Raw genomic sequence first — 21,992 nt, forward strand, 5'->3', positions numbered from 1 at the left:
TCATTGCTATGCAGATGATACCTAGCTGTATCTATCCACCAAGCAAGATGACACACACCAGTTACTTAAACCACAAGAATGTCTTAAAGACAAAGGAGTGGCTGACCTCGAATTTCCTGCTTCTAAATTCAGACAAAATTGAAATGATTGTAGTCGGCCCATAAACCTTGGAGACATGATGTCTAACCCAATACTTACTCTGGATTACACTGGCCTCCAGTAACACTGTGAGGAATCTTAGAGTGTCCTTCAACATCCATTAAAACAATCTAACTGCAACAGTTCCAGCAGCCAAAGGTCAAATGTGAACAGGAGCATCAGGCAACCTTCGAGCCTGCAAAGTACAGCCAATATAGAAGAACCGAAAACTGCACTTCCCCTAATGGCCACTTTAAGCTGTCTGCAAAATGTCCAACTTAACTAATTATGATAACACATAACAATTAAAAGCTGAGCAGTAAATCATACTTTAAGCTGTCACTCTCAAACATGGACAGAGATATTAGAGGGAACCATGAACTGCAGATCTTCTCGTCTCTGGGAAAAACTGTGTGGATGCTCCTGGGCCAATTTTTGAAGAAGAAAAAAAGAAAGAAAGAAAAGAAAAGTGGCCTCATCATATAACTCACAGAAATCTGGTTCTCCTGTACTCCTTTACTTTGCAAAGGTGAATTTAAACCTTTAGACTGTGACTGTCCAGCACTGAACAGAATAAAATATATTTATGGTTAACAGATTGTTAGCTTCATACAGGGGAACTGGGGATTTGTGTAAAAATCTAATCTTTATAGTTTGGTGAATTCTAATCAACGTAAGGAGTTTGTTATTAATTTCTGGCAGAAATGTCTGATTTCCAGCGAACATTCTCAACAGGTTCTTTATGAGCTGCTTTTAGAAAATCCAGGAATTGCCCCTGCAGATAAAAACGTATCATCTATCATCACAAACTCAATCTGCATGTTTCACAGTCTCTCTCAATGTAAGTCCCTGCAGATGTATGGCAGCTCAGCTGCAGTAATGTGGAGCGATGAGGCATTCAGGGACATATGCAGTTCTCTGGTATTATTTAGAAATGCATGAGCAGTCACATATGGTGCCATGTGGGCTGCCGTGACCCGGCTAAGGAGCAGCTTATCGTCTTTTCCAGAGGATCAGTGTCTGGCTGGCCTCTGCTCAACCAATGCAAAGCCAGTGGAGTGGCCACTTAGACTGACTCAAATTCAGCCTCATGGAGGGATTTATTCCATTTTTGCATTGTACTAATTCCTGCTGTTATATAGATAAGTCTATACACAGTAGCACAGTTGGTACATCCCTGATAATGAGGTTTTACTCTTAAAGATGATGATTCTACAAGTGTTCAGAAATTTGGAAGCTTTTCTATCTCCCACTGGAAGAGTAAGCACCATGTTTGGCTGGTTTACGTTCAGGCAGAAGCATTTATGTCTTTAACTGAAGCAGCTTTATTTGTGTGGGGAGCTGAAGGCAGTGAAATATAATGAAGTCTTCTTCTTCTTGCATCTGTAAAAAGATTAAATTCACACTTTGACTGAGGTGCTTCCAGCCTCCCTCATTAGTGGATTCTGTGTTTCTCTTTCTCTGCTGCTGGTGAGTTGACACCTTTAAAATTAACATGCTAAACTTAGCAACCCAGCTGCCTCAGTGTTTGCCTGCAGGACATTTAAGTATTTAATATCATTCGAGTGAGACACAACCCTAATCAAGCAGGCTTCAGTGGGTCATCAAACCAAACAGCCAAGGTGAAATATAGCCCTTGTTATGCTTAAGCACATAACCTCAGAAATGATTATTTTACTGTTCCAAAAATAGCAGAGCCCCAGTGAGTAGTGTGACTCTGTCACTTCAAAGCCTCTCAGAGATAAAAAGCAGGAAAACCTGAGCCCATTAAGCTTTTGAGGTTCTCGGGTTCTGGAGTAATGTGTCCCCCACATGATTATCACCACTGAACTTTACCATTTACCATAAATACAAAAAAATTCAAATGAGCTGTACCTCAGAAGGCAAAGACAAATGATTGGTAGAACAAACTCACCAGTTTCTGTTCCTGCAGTCGAAGGCTACAACACCGTTGGAGTCTGGAGTCCATTTAATACCTGACCAAAAGACAAGGAGTCAGTTCACAGAGTGACACCTGTGATATCAATAAGAAAAAACGTACATGGATACAAGGATATAAGAAATATTGAAAGACAAACAGGGAAGTTTGTGTGGATTGTATGGAATTGTATTATATGATCATTCCAAAATGATGTCAAACTGCCTAATTTCACTTGTTTTATTTCAGTCAGGACCATAAGGGTCAAACAAAGACTGGTATTTCCACAGCAAGAGCCCAGAACAGAACAGAGGCACCATCAGTGGCAACAGATGCATGAAAAAGAGTAAATGATACCATAAGGATTATTTTGAATTGTGAAATAATGCAAAGCTACTCTATTAGAGCCAAAAATAAAATCATGGAGCTGGAAACGAGCAGGACACTTTATGGCTGAACTCACCAGGGTAGATCCTGAAGAAACCCGTGGAGCTGCCAAAGTACTGCCAGGTGAGTGTAGGATCCTTCTGGAAGTTACCGATGAAGATGTCGTTTAAAGCCTCTGTGTTGTAGATGGCATTGAGGATGTTAGGATCTGCACACAGAGGAAAAACATGCTGATTTAGAGCTTCCTTTTAAAGAGCCATGACCTATGTTGAGGGAGTCAGCCATGAAGCACCTCTGACCTTTGTTGTGCACATTGGTGGGAACCTGGATGTTGCTCATCTGAGTGTTGACAGGCAGTTTATTAAAATGTTCATTCTCCTCGAGGGGAAATTCTCCACCCAGATCCACATAGTTCCCATCCTCATCCGCAGTGTTGATCATCATCGAATTGTAGTAATCAAACTGGGAGAGGCAGCAACAGGAAATTCAGTTTGTTTTGTTTTTCACACAGAAATCCTGATTTTCAGTTCATTCAGATTATTGAGGAGTTAGAATCTGGTCTAATGTGTTTTTGTGTTTTTGACCCCTCAGGGCCACCATAAGCATGCAGAGCTTGAAAACTGTCAGGTTTTTGGCAACAAAGGCTGAGAAAAAGTTTTTGATGTTGACAGTAGCTATAAAAACACGTTGCATCTCACATTTCCTTTTTAATAAGGTTTGACTGGATCAGGGCGCCTCTGCCGCTACGGGCTCATTAAGGTCCTAAACGTCCCATAATGCATGAGTGCCTCTTGTGTACTCTCTCACCAATACTGTATATCATTAAGCTTTTATCTTGTGGTTTTTCTTTCTGTCCTCTCTCTCCTTGTACAGGACCTTCCTGCATCCCTTCCTGTCAAAAATGAGTTTTTCCCCTCTTCTGTCACCAAGTGATGGTAATGGTATTGTTGGGTTATTATTTGGACCTTATGATATAAGGTGCTCTGGTATAACTTTTATTTAGTGTTGCTTAAATGAAGCTGAATTTACTTAGGACTTCTACCATGTACAACATCACAAACTCTATCATTAGGTGCTTGTGTTTGAATATACTGTTTAACCCTTTAAGACCTACCATAGAACCAAGTCCGCCAGAGCTTATATTATATTTTTACATGCTGTAGTGACATTTTTGGGAGCATTTCAAGTTGCTATACAGCAATACAACCATTACAGTCCAAATTTTAATAATATGTATGCATTAAGTGCATACTAATTACATAAATTGCAAAAAAGTGCAATAAACTACAAAAAAAATTGAAAATCGTTTTTGTTTTTTTAACATATATTTCTAGTTAGAGAAATTTAAGAGGCTTATCCCTCAAAACTGCAAATACAAAAAAGTTGCACAAAATAGTTTCCCACCACAGGAAATTTATTTTAAGTGTCTTCATAGTTTTATTTTTGAAATACACCAATTTTTATATACTGCAGGAAAAACAAAAATAAATATTATAATGCAAATTATAAAAAAAAAACCCCACCAGTATAGGCTCATAAGGCCCTGATGGTAAAAACTACATTTCCGCAAAATGACGTCACTTCCGGTTTCGGGCAGGTCATGGCGGACATGCGATAGTTCGCGCTGATGGACGTAGGAAGTGTTACAAACAGCTGATCGGATCAGCAAAGCGTGTTTCTGGAATATTATGCTTTTGTTGCTGCAAGTGCTTTTTATGCAGTTTTTGCAAAGCTTTATGTGGAAGGAAACCGTGACCTAGGACAAGCTGATGGCATAAGATGTAAGTACAACTCATCCGGCTTCATATGCAAAAAAAAATTATTGCGCTAGCTTACATGGTTGCAGTGCTACTGGGATTTAAAAATAGTTACGCAAAAGGAGCGTGCCCACTCCGACCGGCTTTAAAGGGTTAAACATCTCTGGCTTCACAATATGAAAATGTGTACAGAACAAATTACATTTGTTTCATTCACATAAGTTTACGGCAGAATATCAGAAATACAAACCCACAGATGGAAGAATCCAGAAATACTTAACTTCCCTGATGCTTATTGTGCGTTTCTTTGCGACCCAGTTTCCTATAGGATCAGTGAAGTTTGACCTAATCTAATTTCAGGAGTCAGCTGAGGTTTAAACCTCCAATCTGCTCCGGCCTCACAGCCTGCTGTCAACTCTGATCCACGCACAGTCAGCTAATGATAGCATTCAGCTAAAGACAAGGAAAGTACAAATGCACCAAACACTGACACATGACAGACTTGGAGGTTTTATCGTCCATCAGCATTAATTTAAACATGCAGAATACAGAATACGTCCTGGGTGATTCCAAACTAGCCAGTGAATCAGTTATCATCAAAACCAAAGAGTTGCACTGACCTTTAATGTTGCATTGAATTCATGGTACAAATCTGAGTCTTCTGCAGATTCTGCTAACCTCTGGCACAAGAAAAAGAGGAGAGAAATAAAACGGAGACTAAAAGACTGCACTGCACATGCACAGAAAAGCAAACCAGCGAAAAATTATGAAATGTGCAAAATCTACATTTTAAAGGTTCATTAGCTACAATGAGCTAAGAAATTATTATTATTATTATTATTATTATTATTATTATTATACAGTCTCAAAAGAGTATAGAAAGAAAAGGACTTTGGTGAGCAGATTCTTTTAGTTTTTATTATCAATATTATCAGGACTCCTTAGAGCCACAACAATATGAGTTGTGGCTCCATGAGTTGTGGCACTTCCTTTAAGAAAAATTCAGATATGAATGGCTTTAAAGGAATATGCACAGCTGGATTTAGCTGCGTTGGGAAAAAGTGAATTAGTTACTGTAGCGCAGAGTTCAACACAAAGGAATTCATCAACAAAGGCAACATTTAAGCACCAAAATGATTTTTATCAAGGCTAGTGTCACAGTTCTGGGTCATTTTGACGCAGCTTTTTCTGTTTGTTATATTTTGGTGTTTTTCTAGATTATGATTTATGTTCTGATTCTTGAGTTGTGCTGGTTTGATTTTGTATTATATTTTCTGTCAAGTCTGTCTGTCTCTGTCAAGTCTGCGTCTTTGTAAATTGTTTCCTGTTTTATTTTGATAGTTCCAGTCCTATGTCAGCGTATTCAGTTAGCCCTAATTTCTCCCAGCTGTGTCTCCCTCCTGTTTTCCATTCTCTGATTACGCCACTGCGTATTTAAGCCCTGTGTTGGCCTTTGGTCTTTGTTGCGTCATACAGTCTACATGCTGTGTGTTTGTAGTGTTCCAGTGGTGCAATTCCTCTGTTCTGAGTTTTGTTTTGTTTTTGTGGGAGTTATTTATAAGGAGATTTTTCCAGCATTAAAGTTGTGTTTTCAGTTCCAGTCCCGTCTTTGAGAGTCCTGCATTTTGGGTCCTTTTTCCTTCCTGCCTGCCACACAGCCTATCATGACAGTTAGAAACAGAACATGATTTGAATGCATAAATAACAGAGGCTTTTTTAAAGCTCGGTTTTCTGAGCTTCCAGCTTGATGCACAGCCATGAAACATTCTTCCAGTTGAAATACATTTAGGACCATCACACATTTTTCCATAAGACCAGTCAGACCCAACTACTTCTACTTCAACTGCTCCAGCTGCACACTTTATACAAAGTGATCACAGTGATATTGTTCATGCCACAAAGAAAACTGTCTAACGGATCATTCTGCTGTATTTTGTTAGGCAGCAAACTAATGACACAAATTATAACAGCATGTACTAAAAAACACAATCTTGTAATGAAGATGCAAAAGCAGGAATCACATTATTTTAAAAATCATGGGTTCAAATTAGTTCGGTCTCCCAGGAATAGTCCTGAAAAACCTCCTTTTAATGATCCTCACCATCACCGACTTCATCTTACTTCCCAACATTCGTTCGATTTCATCAGAGTAGTCCTTCACCAGGTCTTGTCCATCCACCTCTACGATCTTAATGATTGGCTCCACATCCTTCAATTTCTGAGACAAAAACAAAGACAGAGTCAAGAACAGCAGAAGTTTTTTTTAAATATACAATAACAACACATATAACATATTTAATATTTATTTCAATGCACTTTACACATCATCCCCCATTCACCCACGCACTCACATTCCTACAAGCACTTTCTTCAACATCTAACTGCTTTTCTATCTAACATTTAAACTCATCCGCGCTTAGATGAATGCATTAGAGAGCACCTTGGAGCAGCCAAGGCTCTAACTCCTGAGCTGCAGCCACCAAAATATCCATACCGTTCTGGTAACAACAAAGAAAAGCATTGAATCTGTACATTAAATAAACATTAACTCTAGAAAGACAAACTTGCAGCGTGTCATCAGTTATTACGACATTTCAGGATATAAAATGCGTCTCTCTCGCTCTCTCTCTCTCTCTCTCTCTCTCTCTCTCTCTCTCTCTCTCTCTCTCTCTCTCTCTCTCTCTCTGTATGTGTGTGTGCTTGCGTGTATTCTTATACTGAGGGGATATCTGAGGTTATTGGGTCACTTTCTTTGGATCAAGAAGCTCGAGGTGGATAAACCAGCTGAGTGTGCGGAGGGTCAGCCCAGTCTGGGTATTTACACTCTGAATCTCTTCATTAAGTCACTCCCTAATTCCAATTAGTTCAAGCTGCCCAAACTGAAGCAAATACACAAGCAGAGCCAAACATTGAGTCAAACCTCTGTGAAAATCTTTTATCTCAGTCCTGCACACTTGCTGTACAGTATAATGAGCACAGAGCTCTATGGAGTCACAAAAAGGATTTCTCAGTGGTTGTTTTGCATCTTAGAGGAAGGGGCCTCAGTGGAAATGTAACCTAGTGTACCTTTGATTATGATGGGTTGCTGCAGAGTGACCCATCACTGAGAGGTCAATTCAATTTAATTTTATTTCTATAGCACCAAATCTCAACAACAATCATCTCAAAGCACTTTATATTGTGAGGTAAAGACCCTACAATAATACAGAGAAAACCCCAACAATCATATGACCTCCTATGAACAAGCACTCTGCAACAGTGGGAAGAAAAAAAACCCTTTTAACAGGAAGAAACGTGCAGCAGAACCAGGCTAGGGAGGGGCAGCCATCTGCCACGACCAGTTAGAGGTGAGGGGAGGAAGACAAGACAAAAGACATGCTGTGGAAGAGAGCCAGAGATTAATGATATCCATCCATCCATTCACTTCCGCTTATCCAGAGGACACCCTGGACAGGTCGCCAGTCTGTCGCAGAGCTAACACACAGAGACAGACAACCATTCAACCATTCGCACCATTATGCCAGAGTACACGGGGAGAACATACAAACTCCATACAAAAAGACCCTGGCCTGATGGTGGGATTGAACTCAGGACCTTCTTGCTGTGCAGCAACAGTACTTTCCTTTGGTGTGATACGGTACTATGAGGTCTTTAACCTCCTAGGACCTGATGTCCACATATGCGGACATCCCATTTTGGGTTGTCTAGACCAAAATACTAAATTTTGCTCTACAAGGGCCTGATATCCACTTACGAGGACATTATACTGCCACATGTATGCTATGCCTTCTGAAGATACTGCCAAGGGAAACCATGTATAACATGGGTGGGCAACTCCAGGCCTCGAGGGCCGGTGTCCTGCGAGTTTTAGCTGTGTCCTTGATCCAACACAGCTGATTCAAACAGCTAAATGACATCCTCAACTAGGGATGGGTATCGAAACCCGGTTCTTGTTGAAAACCGGTTCCCACTGTTTCAATTCCTTGGAATCGTTTGCCATTTTTGCAAACGATTCCCTTATCGAGTCCAGTCGCCCCGAATGACGTCACCACGTTGCGGAGCGTCATTTACCTGGCAGGAAACACGGCGCCAGCGGCTCAAATGCTCAAAAGCTTGGTTATACTTTACGAGAACAGATGACAACAGGGCAACTTGCAATACTTGCAAAGTAGATATTTCATTTAAGGGAGGAAACACTACGAATATGCAAAAGCATTTGCTCACAAAACACACGATAACCTTAAATGAATGTCGTGTTTTTAATTCCGCTCCGGACTCGTGAATCTCAACCAGCAGCAGCGGTAACGTTTGCACGTCCTCTCCCGTTAATGCGGCAGGTAAATAATCAACTAACAGTGCATATTATGTTAGCGCGATCTGCCTTATTGCAAAACCTGCCATTACTGTGCATTTAGGTGACCGTGATGAGAGAGACAGAGTCTGGCTCAGATGCTGGCACTTCTCACTGCAGTCTACTGGTAGCGTCTCCTTTCAGGCCAGGATAGACGAATGTCACCGAGCAGTGACTGAGTTTGTGGTCAAAGGCTTGAATCCATTTGCCACAGCAGATGCCCCCGATTTCACTTTGGTAAGTGAATGTGTTTAATTGTAGGCAGGACATTACTGGATATTCTTGTGTAATTGCTACAGAATAATTTATGTTATACTTTGTTATTGCTACAGGAGAATATTTATTTTATTATTTTACATTTACATTTTTTTTCCTGGGGCCCCTGTGACACCCCATTGAAGAGCCGTAGGCTGGATCTCTTAAGATCTCACTGTTGGGTTTGTAAGGCCATGTTACTCCTAAATTTCTATCTTGTTCAAAGAGAAGGTAAAAAACAAAGTTCTAAGCTAATCGACCTTAGTGTTCTCCTTTTAAAAATAAGAATCGATAAGAGAATCGATAAAGAATCGAATCGTTAAACAGAATCGAAAATGGAATCGGAATCATTAAAATCTTATCAATACCCATCCCTATCCTCAACATGTCTTGAAGTTCTCCAGAGGCCTGGTATTGAATTAATCATTTGATTCAGGTGTGCTGACCCAGGGTGAGATCTAAAACCTGCAGGACACCGGCCCTCGAGGCCTGGAGTTGCCCACCCCTAACGTATACTGTTAACAGAACTGGTCCTAGCACCGAGCTTTACAAAACAGGGATCCAACGCAAGAATTAAAACAATGTTGAAAAGTAGAAGCATTCAGAGAGTGCAAACCAAATGTACTTTAAGAAGTTTGTAGTGCAGTAAAAACAAGTGCAAAGTGCAGGCTTTATTAAAATGTGCCTTCTTAAAAACAAAGTAAATATACTTGACATCATTTTAAGTGCAATTATTTTCTATCATTTATGTGGATTATTACATGTATGACATTTATTGCAGTGTTTCGTAAATTGGTTTTGTTAAATTGTGACCAATAAATCATTAAGTTGACTTCGAAAACCTCGATGGATGTAAGCCAGATTTTAATGGACTGCTAACATGACCCCACTCTACACCCCTACAGTTTTATCACAAGATCATTCAAACCTTTTTAAGCTATGATGTTTACAGAATGATGACACATGGATGCAAACACTACCAAAAACATCCTTGTAAGTACCGTAATTACCCGTAGCATCATTTTTCTCCTAATAAATCTGTGCTAGGGCACTGAGCTGCATGTGCTCTTAGTTTTAAATGCTAGTTTCCAAAACTGGATTTATTTCAGGATATTCTGTCTTCCTGTCTTCCCCCACACTGCTGAAATGCACAGAGTGATGCTGATGATGTAATGTGGGCTTAAACTCCCTGAAAAAAAGGTTTCTTGATCAGCCAGTTGGGGATGTTTCAATCATTTTTTGGTCCCAGTCGTGGCCTGAATCCTTTCAAGTAGCTCTACCCTGCTCGTCTCTGCAAGCGAACCAGACTTTAAGTGTGAACAACACACAAACACAACTCACCATTATTAATGTGCTTAGCACTACTATTGCTGAAATTGGCATTTCATTGTTTTTTTAATTTATGGTGGATAAATGTGGTTTGAATCTTTGTTTAATTATTTTTATTTCTTTGTGTTATCTTTCAGATGTCACTGAGGTGAGAAGGATAAGGAGGCACATAAAGCAATCCCATAGAGTTTATGGGGTGGTTATTATACAAGATGATCTTGAGGGTCAGCCTTTTAACATCATTTAACATTCATTTTAGCACTGATACATTCATAGATTTGCTCATATAGCAATCCTCCAACAATTGCTGTATTTTATCTCTCATTCATGGCCAGAGAAAACGTACATGAAAACAACATGAAACCCGCAAGGCAGAAAACAATGTTATCTGGGGGTTATTTTGGTTCCTATACATGCATGTTGTGTATTCTGCAGGAGGTGGATGTGTGTTTAAAAGCATACAAACTGCTGACTGCCTCTGACGGCTCTAAATCTGACAGATAAATGGATGAATGTCTAAAATCAGAACAGGCCGCAAATCCTGACGCTGGTAAAGAGGGCTCAGTCCTCAATCTGGGCATTATCATGATCCCTGGGTGTGTTTGTCCTGGCAAACAAGCATAAGTGTGCACACAGACTCACACACACACACAATGATAGGCACACTCACCAACATACACGAATGCACATCCGAACTCTTCCAATTGCTCTTTGTTTCCAGTTCAAACAGTCAGAAGCCTCAGGACCAGTTTGAGGGTAAGAAACTCACATCTAAAGTAGACTTTGGCCATGTTTTAATTATTAAAAGAAAATTCAACCCAAATGAATACAACACCAGAAAAGACAAATACAAACCTCAATGGTTTATGAGACTTCTTTGTAGAACCTACAGAGAGTGAACGCTCCAGAAGTATGAAAGGCTGAAATAGAACCTCTCAGTTTTGGACACGTTGGCCAAACCATTGCTCAGTCAGTATTTATGCTTTCTTGCAGCCTTGTGCAAATGTTTGGTAAAAGTCTGAGGCTTGTCGAAATGACAAATCCTAGAACATTTTTTTAGGACGACTTTTGAATTTGAAATTTGCTTTTACCAGTTCTGGCTTCATTTACCTTCTGCAGCAGCAGAGATCCAGAGTATTTGGCTGCACACTCTCGAAGTTCTGCAGAGAATCTCAACGCCCACTGCTGCACCCTGCAAGACAGAAAGACAACAGACAATATCAAGGACTCACATTACAGACTGTTAGAAAACCACAAGAAGAGACGCAAACAAAAGATAAGGAAACAAAACAAAATAAAACAAACAAGCAAAAAGAAAAGAAAAGAAAATCTCACCACTAGATATCAGTAGATTGCAGTTAAATGAACTTCATGTATTATCCTAACTAAGATGGCTGCTGTAAAACAAACAGCTCTGGCTGTAAAGTGAGTGTTGGCTCTTAGGCTGTTGTTTACCTCAGCTGTCAATGTGTCCATGTCTATTTGGACTGTAAAACATTGTGAAACGAGTTTAATACAAGCCAATGACTCCGAGAAGCTCATCAAGTTCTGCTGTTTTTGCTATTAGCCACTGTTACATCCACTTCAAAGAAAGTTTCACCAACGTTGTTGGACTCTGAAACTTTCATACAATGTGAGAATGTAATCAAACTGTTTATCAAGGGAAAGCGTGAATTTTAGAACAATTAAGCCAAGCATTAGCTGAAAACAAGAACACTGCAGGCAACAAGGACACGGACCAGCCGGCTCATTATCGGTATTCAGCTCAGTCCGCCTCTCTGATGGTACGGAGGTGCGTCAGTGTCTGGAACTGGCAGCTCGAAAATCTGGAAAGGTGAAATCAATGCTGACAGAAATATACACTTTTTTACAGATGATGTCTTTGTCAGAGGTGCCTTGTATATTTCAGAAAGATAATCTTATACCGCATACTTCATCTACTCGAACAGCATGGCTTCATAGTAGAAGAGTTTGGTTGCTGAACTTTCCTGCCTGCAGTGTGTGAGAACATTTGGAGCACCAAGAAAGCAAAAATAGAACAAAGACAAGCCAGGGCTGCTGAGAGCTAGGATCCTCTATCAGACAAGAATGGGAAAACTGTCCTCTCCCAGAAGTAGAGTTAAAAGTAGAGTGGATACTACACAGTGGGAAACATGGCCCTATTCCAACTTTTTGAGACGTGTGGCTGCATTAAAATTAGGGAGAAGATCCTCTAGGACACCATCCATCATCTCATTACGAGCACGGCCCGGGTCAGGCATGCATACAAGCATGCAGGCCGTAGAAACTACTGAAACAATGTGACATCCTTTTATTCCCAACACATCATGCAGTCCATATCTGTATCGATATGCAGCATGATTTTTTTTCCAGTGTTCTCTCAATTTGTCGGAGCAGTGTGTATATAGTGTCATGCCACATATTATTTTGTGTTAAGTTTCACTCTGTGTACTTACCGATTTGAATATATGAGGTTTATCAGTTTTTATTCCTTTATAATATGATTCATCCTGCTTGGTTTCCTGATTCTTGTGGATCGCGTTTGACCACCTGGGTTGGCTGGCCTGATTTGTAGCACCTGTCTGAGCTGCTATCGATGCCAGCTGGGTTTGAATAACGCAGTGTGCTGGACCTTTTGATCTCCATCTGTTACATACACGCTGTCCTCTAACTTCTTTGATTAAACATTAAAATATTAGTTGAGGAAAGCATCGCAGCGAAACGGTCATGAAAGAAGCCCATGTTTAAAATTTGCTGTTAGCCACTGCATGCTAAAAATCATTGGTGCACTCAGACAAACTGGACTCATACTGAGCTTGGAGCACTTCTCATCAATGGTCTATGTAGCAGAAAGGCAGGGACCCTTTGTTTATGCTATACCACCACTTTACCTCAGGATGAAAAGTTCTGTTGTTACGTTCTTGCGCTGTCAGGTGTTTAGCGTAAGCTTGACCGTGTGTTTCCATGACAACGCTTGGCTCAGCAGCGGTGCATTACAGCAGAAAAAGGCCCTTAAATATGACAGTGATGAAAGAGATTTAGATAATCTGCTCCTCATCTGGGTCACAGCAGAGAGCTGCAGGGGTCCACTCAGCACAGACCCACAGCATTGCAACAAAGCTGCAAGTTAAAGTTTTGGTTTGTGTCGCAAAACGGACAATTAACACAACAGACACTATAATGTTTCTATCATATGATATAGAAATATAATATAATAAAATATGTACAGAGGAGGTCAGGAGAGATGTAGAAGAGTGAAGTACTATAACCATCTGTGAAAACCAGTGAAAGCTTTGTCATGGTTTCTGCATTTCAGCCATGTCTCAAAGCTGATGATCACTGATTGTGAACTAAGGCCATGCACACAGGCTGGTTAAAGCTCCATCATGTCATAGATGCACATGATCCAGAAACACTGCCTACACAGTTTGTTTCAGACACAGGATGACCTGAAGGCCCATTTTGAACTATGAATTATTCAAAGTTACCCCTGGAATTGGAAAGCAAAAACATCAATCTGGAGATGAGGAGAACAACGTTCACTTTAACCATTCTGAGGGAAAACATCATCAGAATATTCCAGGTCCAGGTGATGAATAATTACACATAATGAGGACAGTGTGAAGTGCCTCAGTCACAGCACTTCACACAGACAGACAGAGGAGAGAGAGAGTTTACCCAGCATGTGTTGAAAAGGAGGGTAACGCTCCATCTGTTCTGGACATTAATCCTCTAAGTTCAGTGCAGACACACACACACACAGTAAATACACTGTGGGCTTGTAACAGGTTTGACAATAACCCATGTAAGACACACTGCTCTGCTACAGATGTAACTAATTACTGTTCATTTAAATTCTGGGTGCTAGATTCCTTTGATGAATCATTTAAACTATGAAATGCTATGTACCATCATGCACACGTCTTATTACACTGAACAAAAATATAAACGCAACACCTTTGTTACTGCTCCCATTCCCCATGGGATGGACGTAGAGACCTAAAATTCATTCCAGATACACAATATAACCATCCCTCCCAAACAGTGGTCACAAATCAGTCCAAATGTGTGGTAGTGGGCACATCTGCTATATTGAGATAATCCATCCCACCTCACAGGTGTGCCACATCAGGATGCTGATCTGACATCATGAGTAGTGCACAGGTGTACCTCAGACTGCCCACAACAAAAGGCCACCCTGGAATGTGCAGTTTTTTGCGCTATTGGGGGTCTGGGGACCCAGAACCGGTCAGTATCTGGTGTGACCACCATTTGCCTCATGCAGTGCAACACATCGTCGCATGGAGTCTATCAGATTGTCAATTGTGGCCTGTGGAATGTTGGTCCACTCCACTTCAATGGCTGTGCGAGGTTGTTGGATATTCGTGGGAACTGGTACACGCTGTCGTATACGCCGGTCAAGCACATCCCGAACATGCTCAATGGGTGACATGTCCGGTGAGTATGCTGGCCATGCAAGAACTGGGACATTCTCAGCTGCCATCTGCCCTGAACAATGTGAACCATGATTCATCCGTGAAGCGCACACCTCTCCAACGTGCCAGACGCCATCGAATGTGAGCATTTGCCCACACAAGTCTGTTACGGCGACGAGCTGGAGTCAGGTCAAGACCCCGATGAGGACGACGGGCATGCAGTTGAGCGTCCCTGAGACGGTTTCTGACAGTTTGTGCAGAAATTGTTTGGTTGTGCAAACCAATTGTTCCAGCAGCTGTCTGGGTGGCTGGTCTCAGACGATCTTGGAGGTGAACCTGCTGGATGTGGAGGTCCTGGGCTGGTGTGGTTACACGAGGTCTGCGGTTGTGAGGCCGGTTGGATGTGCTGCCATATTCTCTGAAACGCCTGTGGAGACGGCTTATGGTTGAGAAATGAACATTCAATGCACGGGCGACAGATCTGGTTGACATTCCTGCTGTCAGCATGCCAATTGCACGCTCCCTCATTGCTTGTGGCATCTGTGGCATTTTGCTGTGAGACAAAACTGCACATTCCAGGGTGGCCTTTTGTTGTGGGCAGTCTGAGGTACACCTGTGCACTACTCATGATGTCAGATCAGCATCCTGATGTGGCACACCTGTGAGGTGGGATGGATTATCTCAATATAGCAGATGTGCCCACTACCACACATTTGGACTGATTTGTGACCACTGTTTGGGAGGGATGGTTATATTGTGTATCTGGAATGAATTTTAGGTCTCTACGTCCATCCCATGGGGAATGGGAGCAAAAACAAAAGTGTTGCGTTTATATTTTTGTTCAGTGTATATATGAGCAACTCTCAGCGGCAAAGAGCTGCCAAAACTGTAGTTTGTTAAAACTCCCGATGCCATCAGTGATCATGTGATTTAAGTGCTCGATGCTTTGCCCTTTTTTCTTAGATTTTTATCTGTTTTTTCTTTAATCCCGGAACTCTTGACAGTATAAAATTTTAAAAATAACAATAATTTTGTTTGAATCATGTTTACCCGTGTAAGGAACTCTTCTCTCCATTTTCTCTTTACTCTTTTACACATCAAAAATGGCAGATTTTGACCACCATGAATAGAATAGAAATTTGACCCCGGAACATGTTATCAGTAGGCTGGCTGGATAACATCTTATAGTTACGTATTTTAAAATGTAATAGTCAGCAGAACAACCCAAATAATTCAATCTGAGCTCAGAGAGATGATGAACACTGCTGGAAGACTGAGCTGGAGTCATGGTAGGCACTGGTTTGCTTGTGTTTCTGTCTCGCTCCTGTTTTCTTTCTCAGGCCTTGGCTGGGTTGGGCAGGTGGAGCTCTACCTTTGGGTGGAGTTGCCACCATCTCCTGCACACCAGCAGGAGATGGTGGCACACCTGTTGCTTATTTTCCTGTCTCCAAGTATTTAAGAACCAGCTCACACATCCAGTCTTTGCCCAATTGTCTTTTTTTCAGTGTGGTATTCAAACCCTTCCTTGTGACCTTCCCTGGGTGTTTGGCACCCTCCTGGACCTTACCAACAACCCTCACGTGTAAGCCTGCACCTTCAGTCCTTACTTCTCCCGAACCCAGCCTTCTGGATCTAATACTGCTCTCCTCTCTCCCAGTGAACCTTCGTCTAACTGCATCTCCGGAAACTCAGGAATTCCGCTTTTGCCAGTGTCCTCTATCCTAGAGAAATTCCCCCATGGAAGTTATTCTGTGTTTTAAAATCAGTGCTTCTTGTAAACAATAAAGGTCTTGAGTTTGATCAGTTCAGCCTCTTTCTGGTTGTGCATTAGAGTCCACTATGCCTTTGGTGTTCATGCCTTGATAAGCGTCTGCCTTTAGTTTTCCAAACTATTTAACTTAAAGCAGCAATCCTTGATGAATCTGTCTGTCCTTCAGCTCTCTGCAGATTTACGTTTTACTTTAGTTGCTGTATTTAATCCTTTATTTGCTGCCTTTGAAACACTTCAGTCGCTCATTCTGTCCTCCTTCAACACATGCTTGAATCTTCTGAGGTCTTTCCCTTTTCCTCCTGCCTGGCAGCTTTATCTACATGATCCTTTTTCCATCGTATCCACTATCCCTCCTCTGCACATATCCAAACCATCTCAGCTCCAACTCTTCAACTTTGTCTCTAACCTGAGCTGTCCCGCAGATATACTCATTTCTAAGCCTGTCCATCCAAGTGACTCCCAAGAAAAATCTTACCATTTCATCTCTGCCCCCTCTATCTCCACCTTCTGTGTTTTTGTCAGCACCCTTGTGTTCCAAATCATTTGACTGATATCATTGATCGAAACTATAAACTTCATTTAAGGCAGCACGGTGGCACGGTGGTTAGCACTGTTGCCGCACAGCAAGAAGGTCCTGAGTTCAATTCCACCATCAGGCCGGGGTCTTTCTGTGTGGAGTTTGCATGTTCTCCCCGTGTTTGCGTGGGTTCCCTCCGGGTACTCCGGCTTCCTCCCACCGTCCAAAGACATGCAGCTTGAGGGGATAGGTTAATTGATTAATCCAAATTGCCACTAGGTGTGAATGTGCAAATGAATGTGAGTGCGAATGGTTGTCTGTCCCTGTGTGTTGGCCCTGCGACGGACTGGCGACCTGTCCAGGGTGTACCCTGCCTCTCACCCTATGACAGCTGGGATAGGCTCCAGCGCCCCCCGCGACCCTGAAAAGGATAAGCGGAAGCGAATGGATGGATGGATAAACTTTATTTATTCAACACTCCTCCCAGAGCTTCGCACTGAACAGGTAGCAATGATTACTCTGACATTTTTCTACCTGTTATAACATAAAAATGTTTTCATTTTCGATACAAATTGTGCCAGGTCTGAAAAAATAAATAATAAATGAATCACCTACACTGCCTATAAACGTAAAATGTCACATGTCAAACATCTGGGAGATGTCAATAACAAAGAATGGGTAGTGCTCATTACATCCCTGTAAACTCATCTGCCCCGAGTTTCCTTGTTTTTCTGACACATTGTTTAAAACATCATAATTTTACTTACTAGCCTTTTCCAAAAAAATAAATAAATAAAAATGTAAAAATACATTAAAATAAGTACTGCCAGGCATGGGAGCCTTTAAACTCTAAATAAGAATGTTAAAGTGTATTTCATGTGTTCAGAGGTATGAATGGAAGCAACTGAGATACTGGGTTGGTATTCCTGCTACTGAAAGTCTGATTGTATGGGTCATGAACTCCAGGCAATGTTGGCAAAACCAGGTCGGTCCAAAAAAGAACTAGAAGCACGCTCTTCGGTTCAGGTCTGTCCACGCCATACCGCTGTGCAGTTACTGGACAGTTACTTGTTCTCGCCTGCGTCGATGTTGGGTAACGTGTAGAAATGTTCTGGGCTGCAGTCCACCTGTGAAAACAGCTTCCAGTATAAGTCTGAGGGGGCAGAGCCCTATAGAGCAATTTATTTTCTCACATTTAGAGTTCTAACAGTACCAGCTGATCACTTTATATTCACTGTTAGGTTTAACAGTCCTAAAATGCTGCAGCATATATGAAAGCAACGGTCTCCCATCCGTCTCCAATTCAATCTAAAAATGCTCCCAAAATAAATCCTCCATCAAGATCACCTCTGAAGTCTATTCAGCTAATCCCCTGTGCCGAGGGTGATCTGCCCAGCAGACTGACTGACAGAAAATACACAGCCATCATTTCATTTCACAACCAGGTCAAAGGTCAGCAGTCCAGACAGCGACCTGGAGCGATGTCAAAGTTTTTTTTTAACTGCTTATCTAACTCATCGTGGTGATGTATGGCAAAAAAATCGGGTTAATGTACTGTCTAATACAGCCGATAAGACAGCTTTATGATTAAGCCTGGAGACAAGCTACAGTTAACTGTACACTATGCAGCACTTGCATTAAATACTTGTTTTATTGCTTTATATTAAGTGTTTATAACACAACCAAAAGAATAAGACTTTCCTCTAGTTTCTTGGCTGCTTCTAACAGCCTGTAGACTGTGTGCAGGTTGGGTTCAAGGCACAAGACTTTTATACTCGCTCCTGCCTCTGTGAACCTCATCTGCCATCTTATAGAATCACAGTTAGCAATACTAGCTCATATCAGCCAACAGACACCATTAATCACCAACATCAACAAACGAGCCGCTCCCACATATGAAACACAAACTTTACAAAAGGGGCAAAAAAACAATCAGTTTAATCTAGTGAAGCACTTTTGGTCAAGTGGTAATGTGACCAGTAATGAGGCAGAACTGGTCACTACATCAGCACAGCATCTTCCTACTTTGATCCATGCATGGGTGTATGAGCAAGCAACCAAGCAGCAGCAGGCTGGTAAAAGGTGACAACTACAACTATCTGGATGAAAAACAAAACATTCAATAGATCGATACTTTACATGCAAAATAAAATAAAATATTATTATTGTGTGTGAAATACATGCCTGATCTTCTACATCAGAACTGCCAGTGAAAGTGAACTCTGCAGCTTCTTATTTCATTTTGTTGATGCTGCCATCTGTGACGGCCTGCTTGAAAGTCTGACAGTATCCCGTTACCTCAGTTATTGCTCACTGAGTGTCACTGGTACAAAGTCCTGCCTCTTTAGCTCTGCATGTCACAGCGGCTGAGGTGGATTTGCATGGGTTTAGGTGCATTTGTAGCCAGGTGACGTGGCCCTGTTTGTCCAGGCCTATGGCGGTTTGGTGGAGAATGTGGGTCAGGCTTGGAAAGGTGACCGTGGCCAGCGAGCCATGCTGGCCCACAGATGGTGATGCAGAGGGAGCGTGTGAGGAAGCTGTAGCCGTGCAGGACTGCAGCTGCAGGGAGCTGCTGCTCTCTAACTGCCTCACAGATTCATGATAATGAGCTTCAACGGCAGCAAAACAGACAACACAAAACCACAAACATGTTGGGTAGATAAACACACTGCAAGAGCTTTGCATGTCACAAACAGTACATAAGAGACAAGCAAAGTTGCTACAATTTTAATGAGCTTGAAAATCAATATTTGGTACGACCAGCTTTATTCTTCAACAGCCTGAACTCTCTTAGGCAGCTTTCTTATATATTTCCTTAAGTAGTCTTCAGGAATTGTTCTCTGAAGGGTGTTCAAAGCTCTTTGGATGTTGGCTGCCTATTTTCAGGCTCTCTTGAGGTCCAGACCCTGCGGAGGCCAATCCATGGCTTAAAGTGTGTTTTTCTATCCAGGTGTTTTTATTGCGCTGGCAGTGTTTGGAATAATTGTCATAATAAAAAAATGAAGCCACTGTCAATCAGACACTTTCCAGATTGTGTTGGTCGATCAAAATCTGTGTTCTCCATAAATTCTGGAAAGATCTCAGACACCACTGACTGAAACGCGGCCCCAAACCAAACAAAGCCTCCAGCATGTTTTACAGATGTAGACAATCAGTCTTGCAGTTCTCTCCTGACCTCCTCTGCACATATTAACAATAATTTAAACCAGAAAGTCAAAATCAGAAAAAAAATCAGGGGATAAAAGTCTACCATAGTGGAGATTATTCGTATGATGAAAAATGTACTGGAAACCCTCGATTCATCCATATTGTCCTGCTCACCTGGGTTGCAGGATCAACAATCAATGCAGAAATTCCCAAACCTTTTCAAGCTGCTGAAAAGTCAGTTGAAAGGCAGAGTCCTGGTTCTGCCCTGGATATGTCTGAAACTTCTCACCTAGGACCCACCCAATTAGCATCCTAGTCAGATGTCTGAACCTTCTCCAATCACTTCTTCCAAAGTAGTTCTATTATGAGCTCCTCAACCTCTCTCCAAGAGTGAGACCAGGCATTTTCCAAAGAAGGTTATTTCCGCTCCTTGCTCATTTTTCCAGTTGCCTCCCACAGGTCCCACACACAGAGGAGAGCAGGGACATGTAGTCAAAAATGTGCAATGCAATGTATTTCTTATTTTAACAAAAGAAAAACTTTATAAACCACACAAAAAACCTAAACAGCTTAGAACCTAATAGCAAAGTAACTGTTTTTTTGGCCAAACTGGATGCTGTACTCCAGTTCGTGTGACCCATGTTGAACAGCTGAGTTAAAATAAGCTTTTGGGTTTCCTAAATCTGAGTTTTTAGAAGTGTTACATCACTTTTAACTGTCACACCTGCAAAAATCAAAGACAGTGGAGAGCAAATTTCAGGGAGTCCTGAGGGAAAACAGCCTGCTGAAACACAGTTATTCTCTCGGGACCTCCATAAAAGCGCAGTGCACTCTGGGAGTTGACTATCAGAAGCTGGAATAAGCCCATTCAGGACTATTTTCTACAAGCTACACGCTTACTATATTCTATATGCGTTCATATTAACATGTCAGTCATGTTACCATAACTGCGAATGACATTCAACTTTCCCATCCATAGGTTTCTAACGATATCTACAGTCTTACAATAATGCAGGCCTTTAAAAAAACATTTTTAACCCTCTGCAGAGGTTATGAGACGTAAACATTGTGCACTTACGTCTCAGGTGGGATCTTCATCTGAGCCTCAGCTGTGATCAAAAGGCAAAAAATTCCCATTAGCCTCAAGAGGGTCCTCATTCCCAAAACATTAATGCTGTCCATCCTGTATCCCTGAAGTCCGGACATGGAGCTCCTTTAAAGAGACTTTAAAGGAAGATTCTCAAACTGGGAGAAGCTCTGAATGTTCAAGAAGATGATAAAGAGTTTGTAGGAAACGGTTTCCTCATGTTGGCTAAAGACAGGAAACGGTGACATTTATAGTTACAGACTTTTGACCCTGAACTCTTTCCATCACGTCTGAATAAACTGGTCCTGCTGCCAGCATCTTCTCTGTTTGCTTCAGCCTCTCATCTTCATCAGAGCAACTTCTAAAAGATCCAGAGAAACTCAAAGTCATTGCACACCCAGACAAAGAGTTAAAAATCCATCCTACTGTCCACAGGAAAGACTACTGTAGCAAGTTCCTCCAGGTTACTCCTTATGGAACCAGGAACAGTGAGTGGGTTCATTTCACCACCTTGCAGATATTAAAGAAAACATAAAGCTGGTTGTCTGCAGTAGACACTGCAGCCACTTGCCTTCCCTGTCGCCCAATTTGTGGTGTAATCCACTTGGATTAAAAACTCCTCTTCCTCGTGGAAGAGAGTGTCACAGAGAGAGAGAGAGAGAGAGAGAGAGAGAGAGAGAGAGAGAGAGAGAGAGAGAGAGAGAGATGAGTGGGGAGGGATTGGAGCAGGGGATTGGATGCAGGCTCTGTTTTATCAGAGAGGATTAGAGCAATTTCTGGAGACAGACTCCCCAGCAACCAATCGCAGCTGCTGTAGAGAGAGAAAAAGAAGAAAAAAAAAGCACAGGCTCAGTTTGGCTGCTCAAAGAGAGAAAGGGAGAGAGAGAGCAGCTAACAAG

At 41.6% G+C, this 21,992-nt stretch overlaps 1 protein-coding gene across 4 annotated transcripts in view; it reads right to left on the reverse strand.

Annotated features, from left to right (window-relative positions):
• Positions 1-21,689, reverse strand: part of LOC101471517 (voltage-dependent calcium channel subunit alpha-2/delta-4) — a 79,259-nt gene extending 57,570 nt beyond the window's left edge. For 3 of the 4 annotated variants that reach the window (XM_076886918.1, XM_076886919.1, XM_076886917.1), the window contains exons 1-7: positions 21,085-21,689; positions 11,246-11,327; positions 6,302-6,418; positions 4,821-4,880; positions 2,743-2,905; positions 2,520-2,651; positions 2,054-2,114 (exon numbers count right to left, since the gene is read on the reverse strand). In XM_076886918.1, coding sequence (XP_076743033.1) covers positions 2,054-2,114; positions 2,520-2,651; positions 2,743-2,905; positions 4,821-4,880; positions 6,302-6,418; positions 11,246-11,327; positions 21,085-21,212 — 743 coding nt within the window. In that variant the 5' untranslated portion in view covers positions 21,213-21,689. The remainder of the gene's footprint in view (positions 1-2,053; positions 2,115-2,519; positions 2,652-2,742; positions 2,906-4,820; positions 4,881-6,301; positions 6,419-11,245; positions 11,328-21,084) is intronic. The other variant, XM_076886920.1, reaches the window with a different exon arrangement.
• Positions 21,690-21,992: the final 303 nt, after the last annotated feature.

This window comes from Maylandia zebra, linkage group LG7 (genome assembly GCF_041146795.1).
Source record: "Maylandia zebra isolate NMK-2024a linkage group LG7, Mzebra_GT3a, whole genome shotgun sequence".
Lineage (NCBI taxonomy): Eukaryota > Metazoa > Chordata > Actinopteri > Cichliformes > Cichlidae > Maylandia > Maylandia zebra.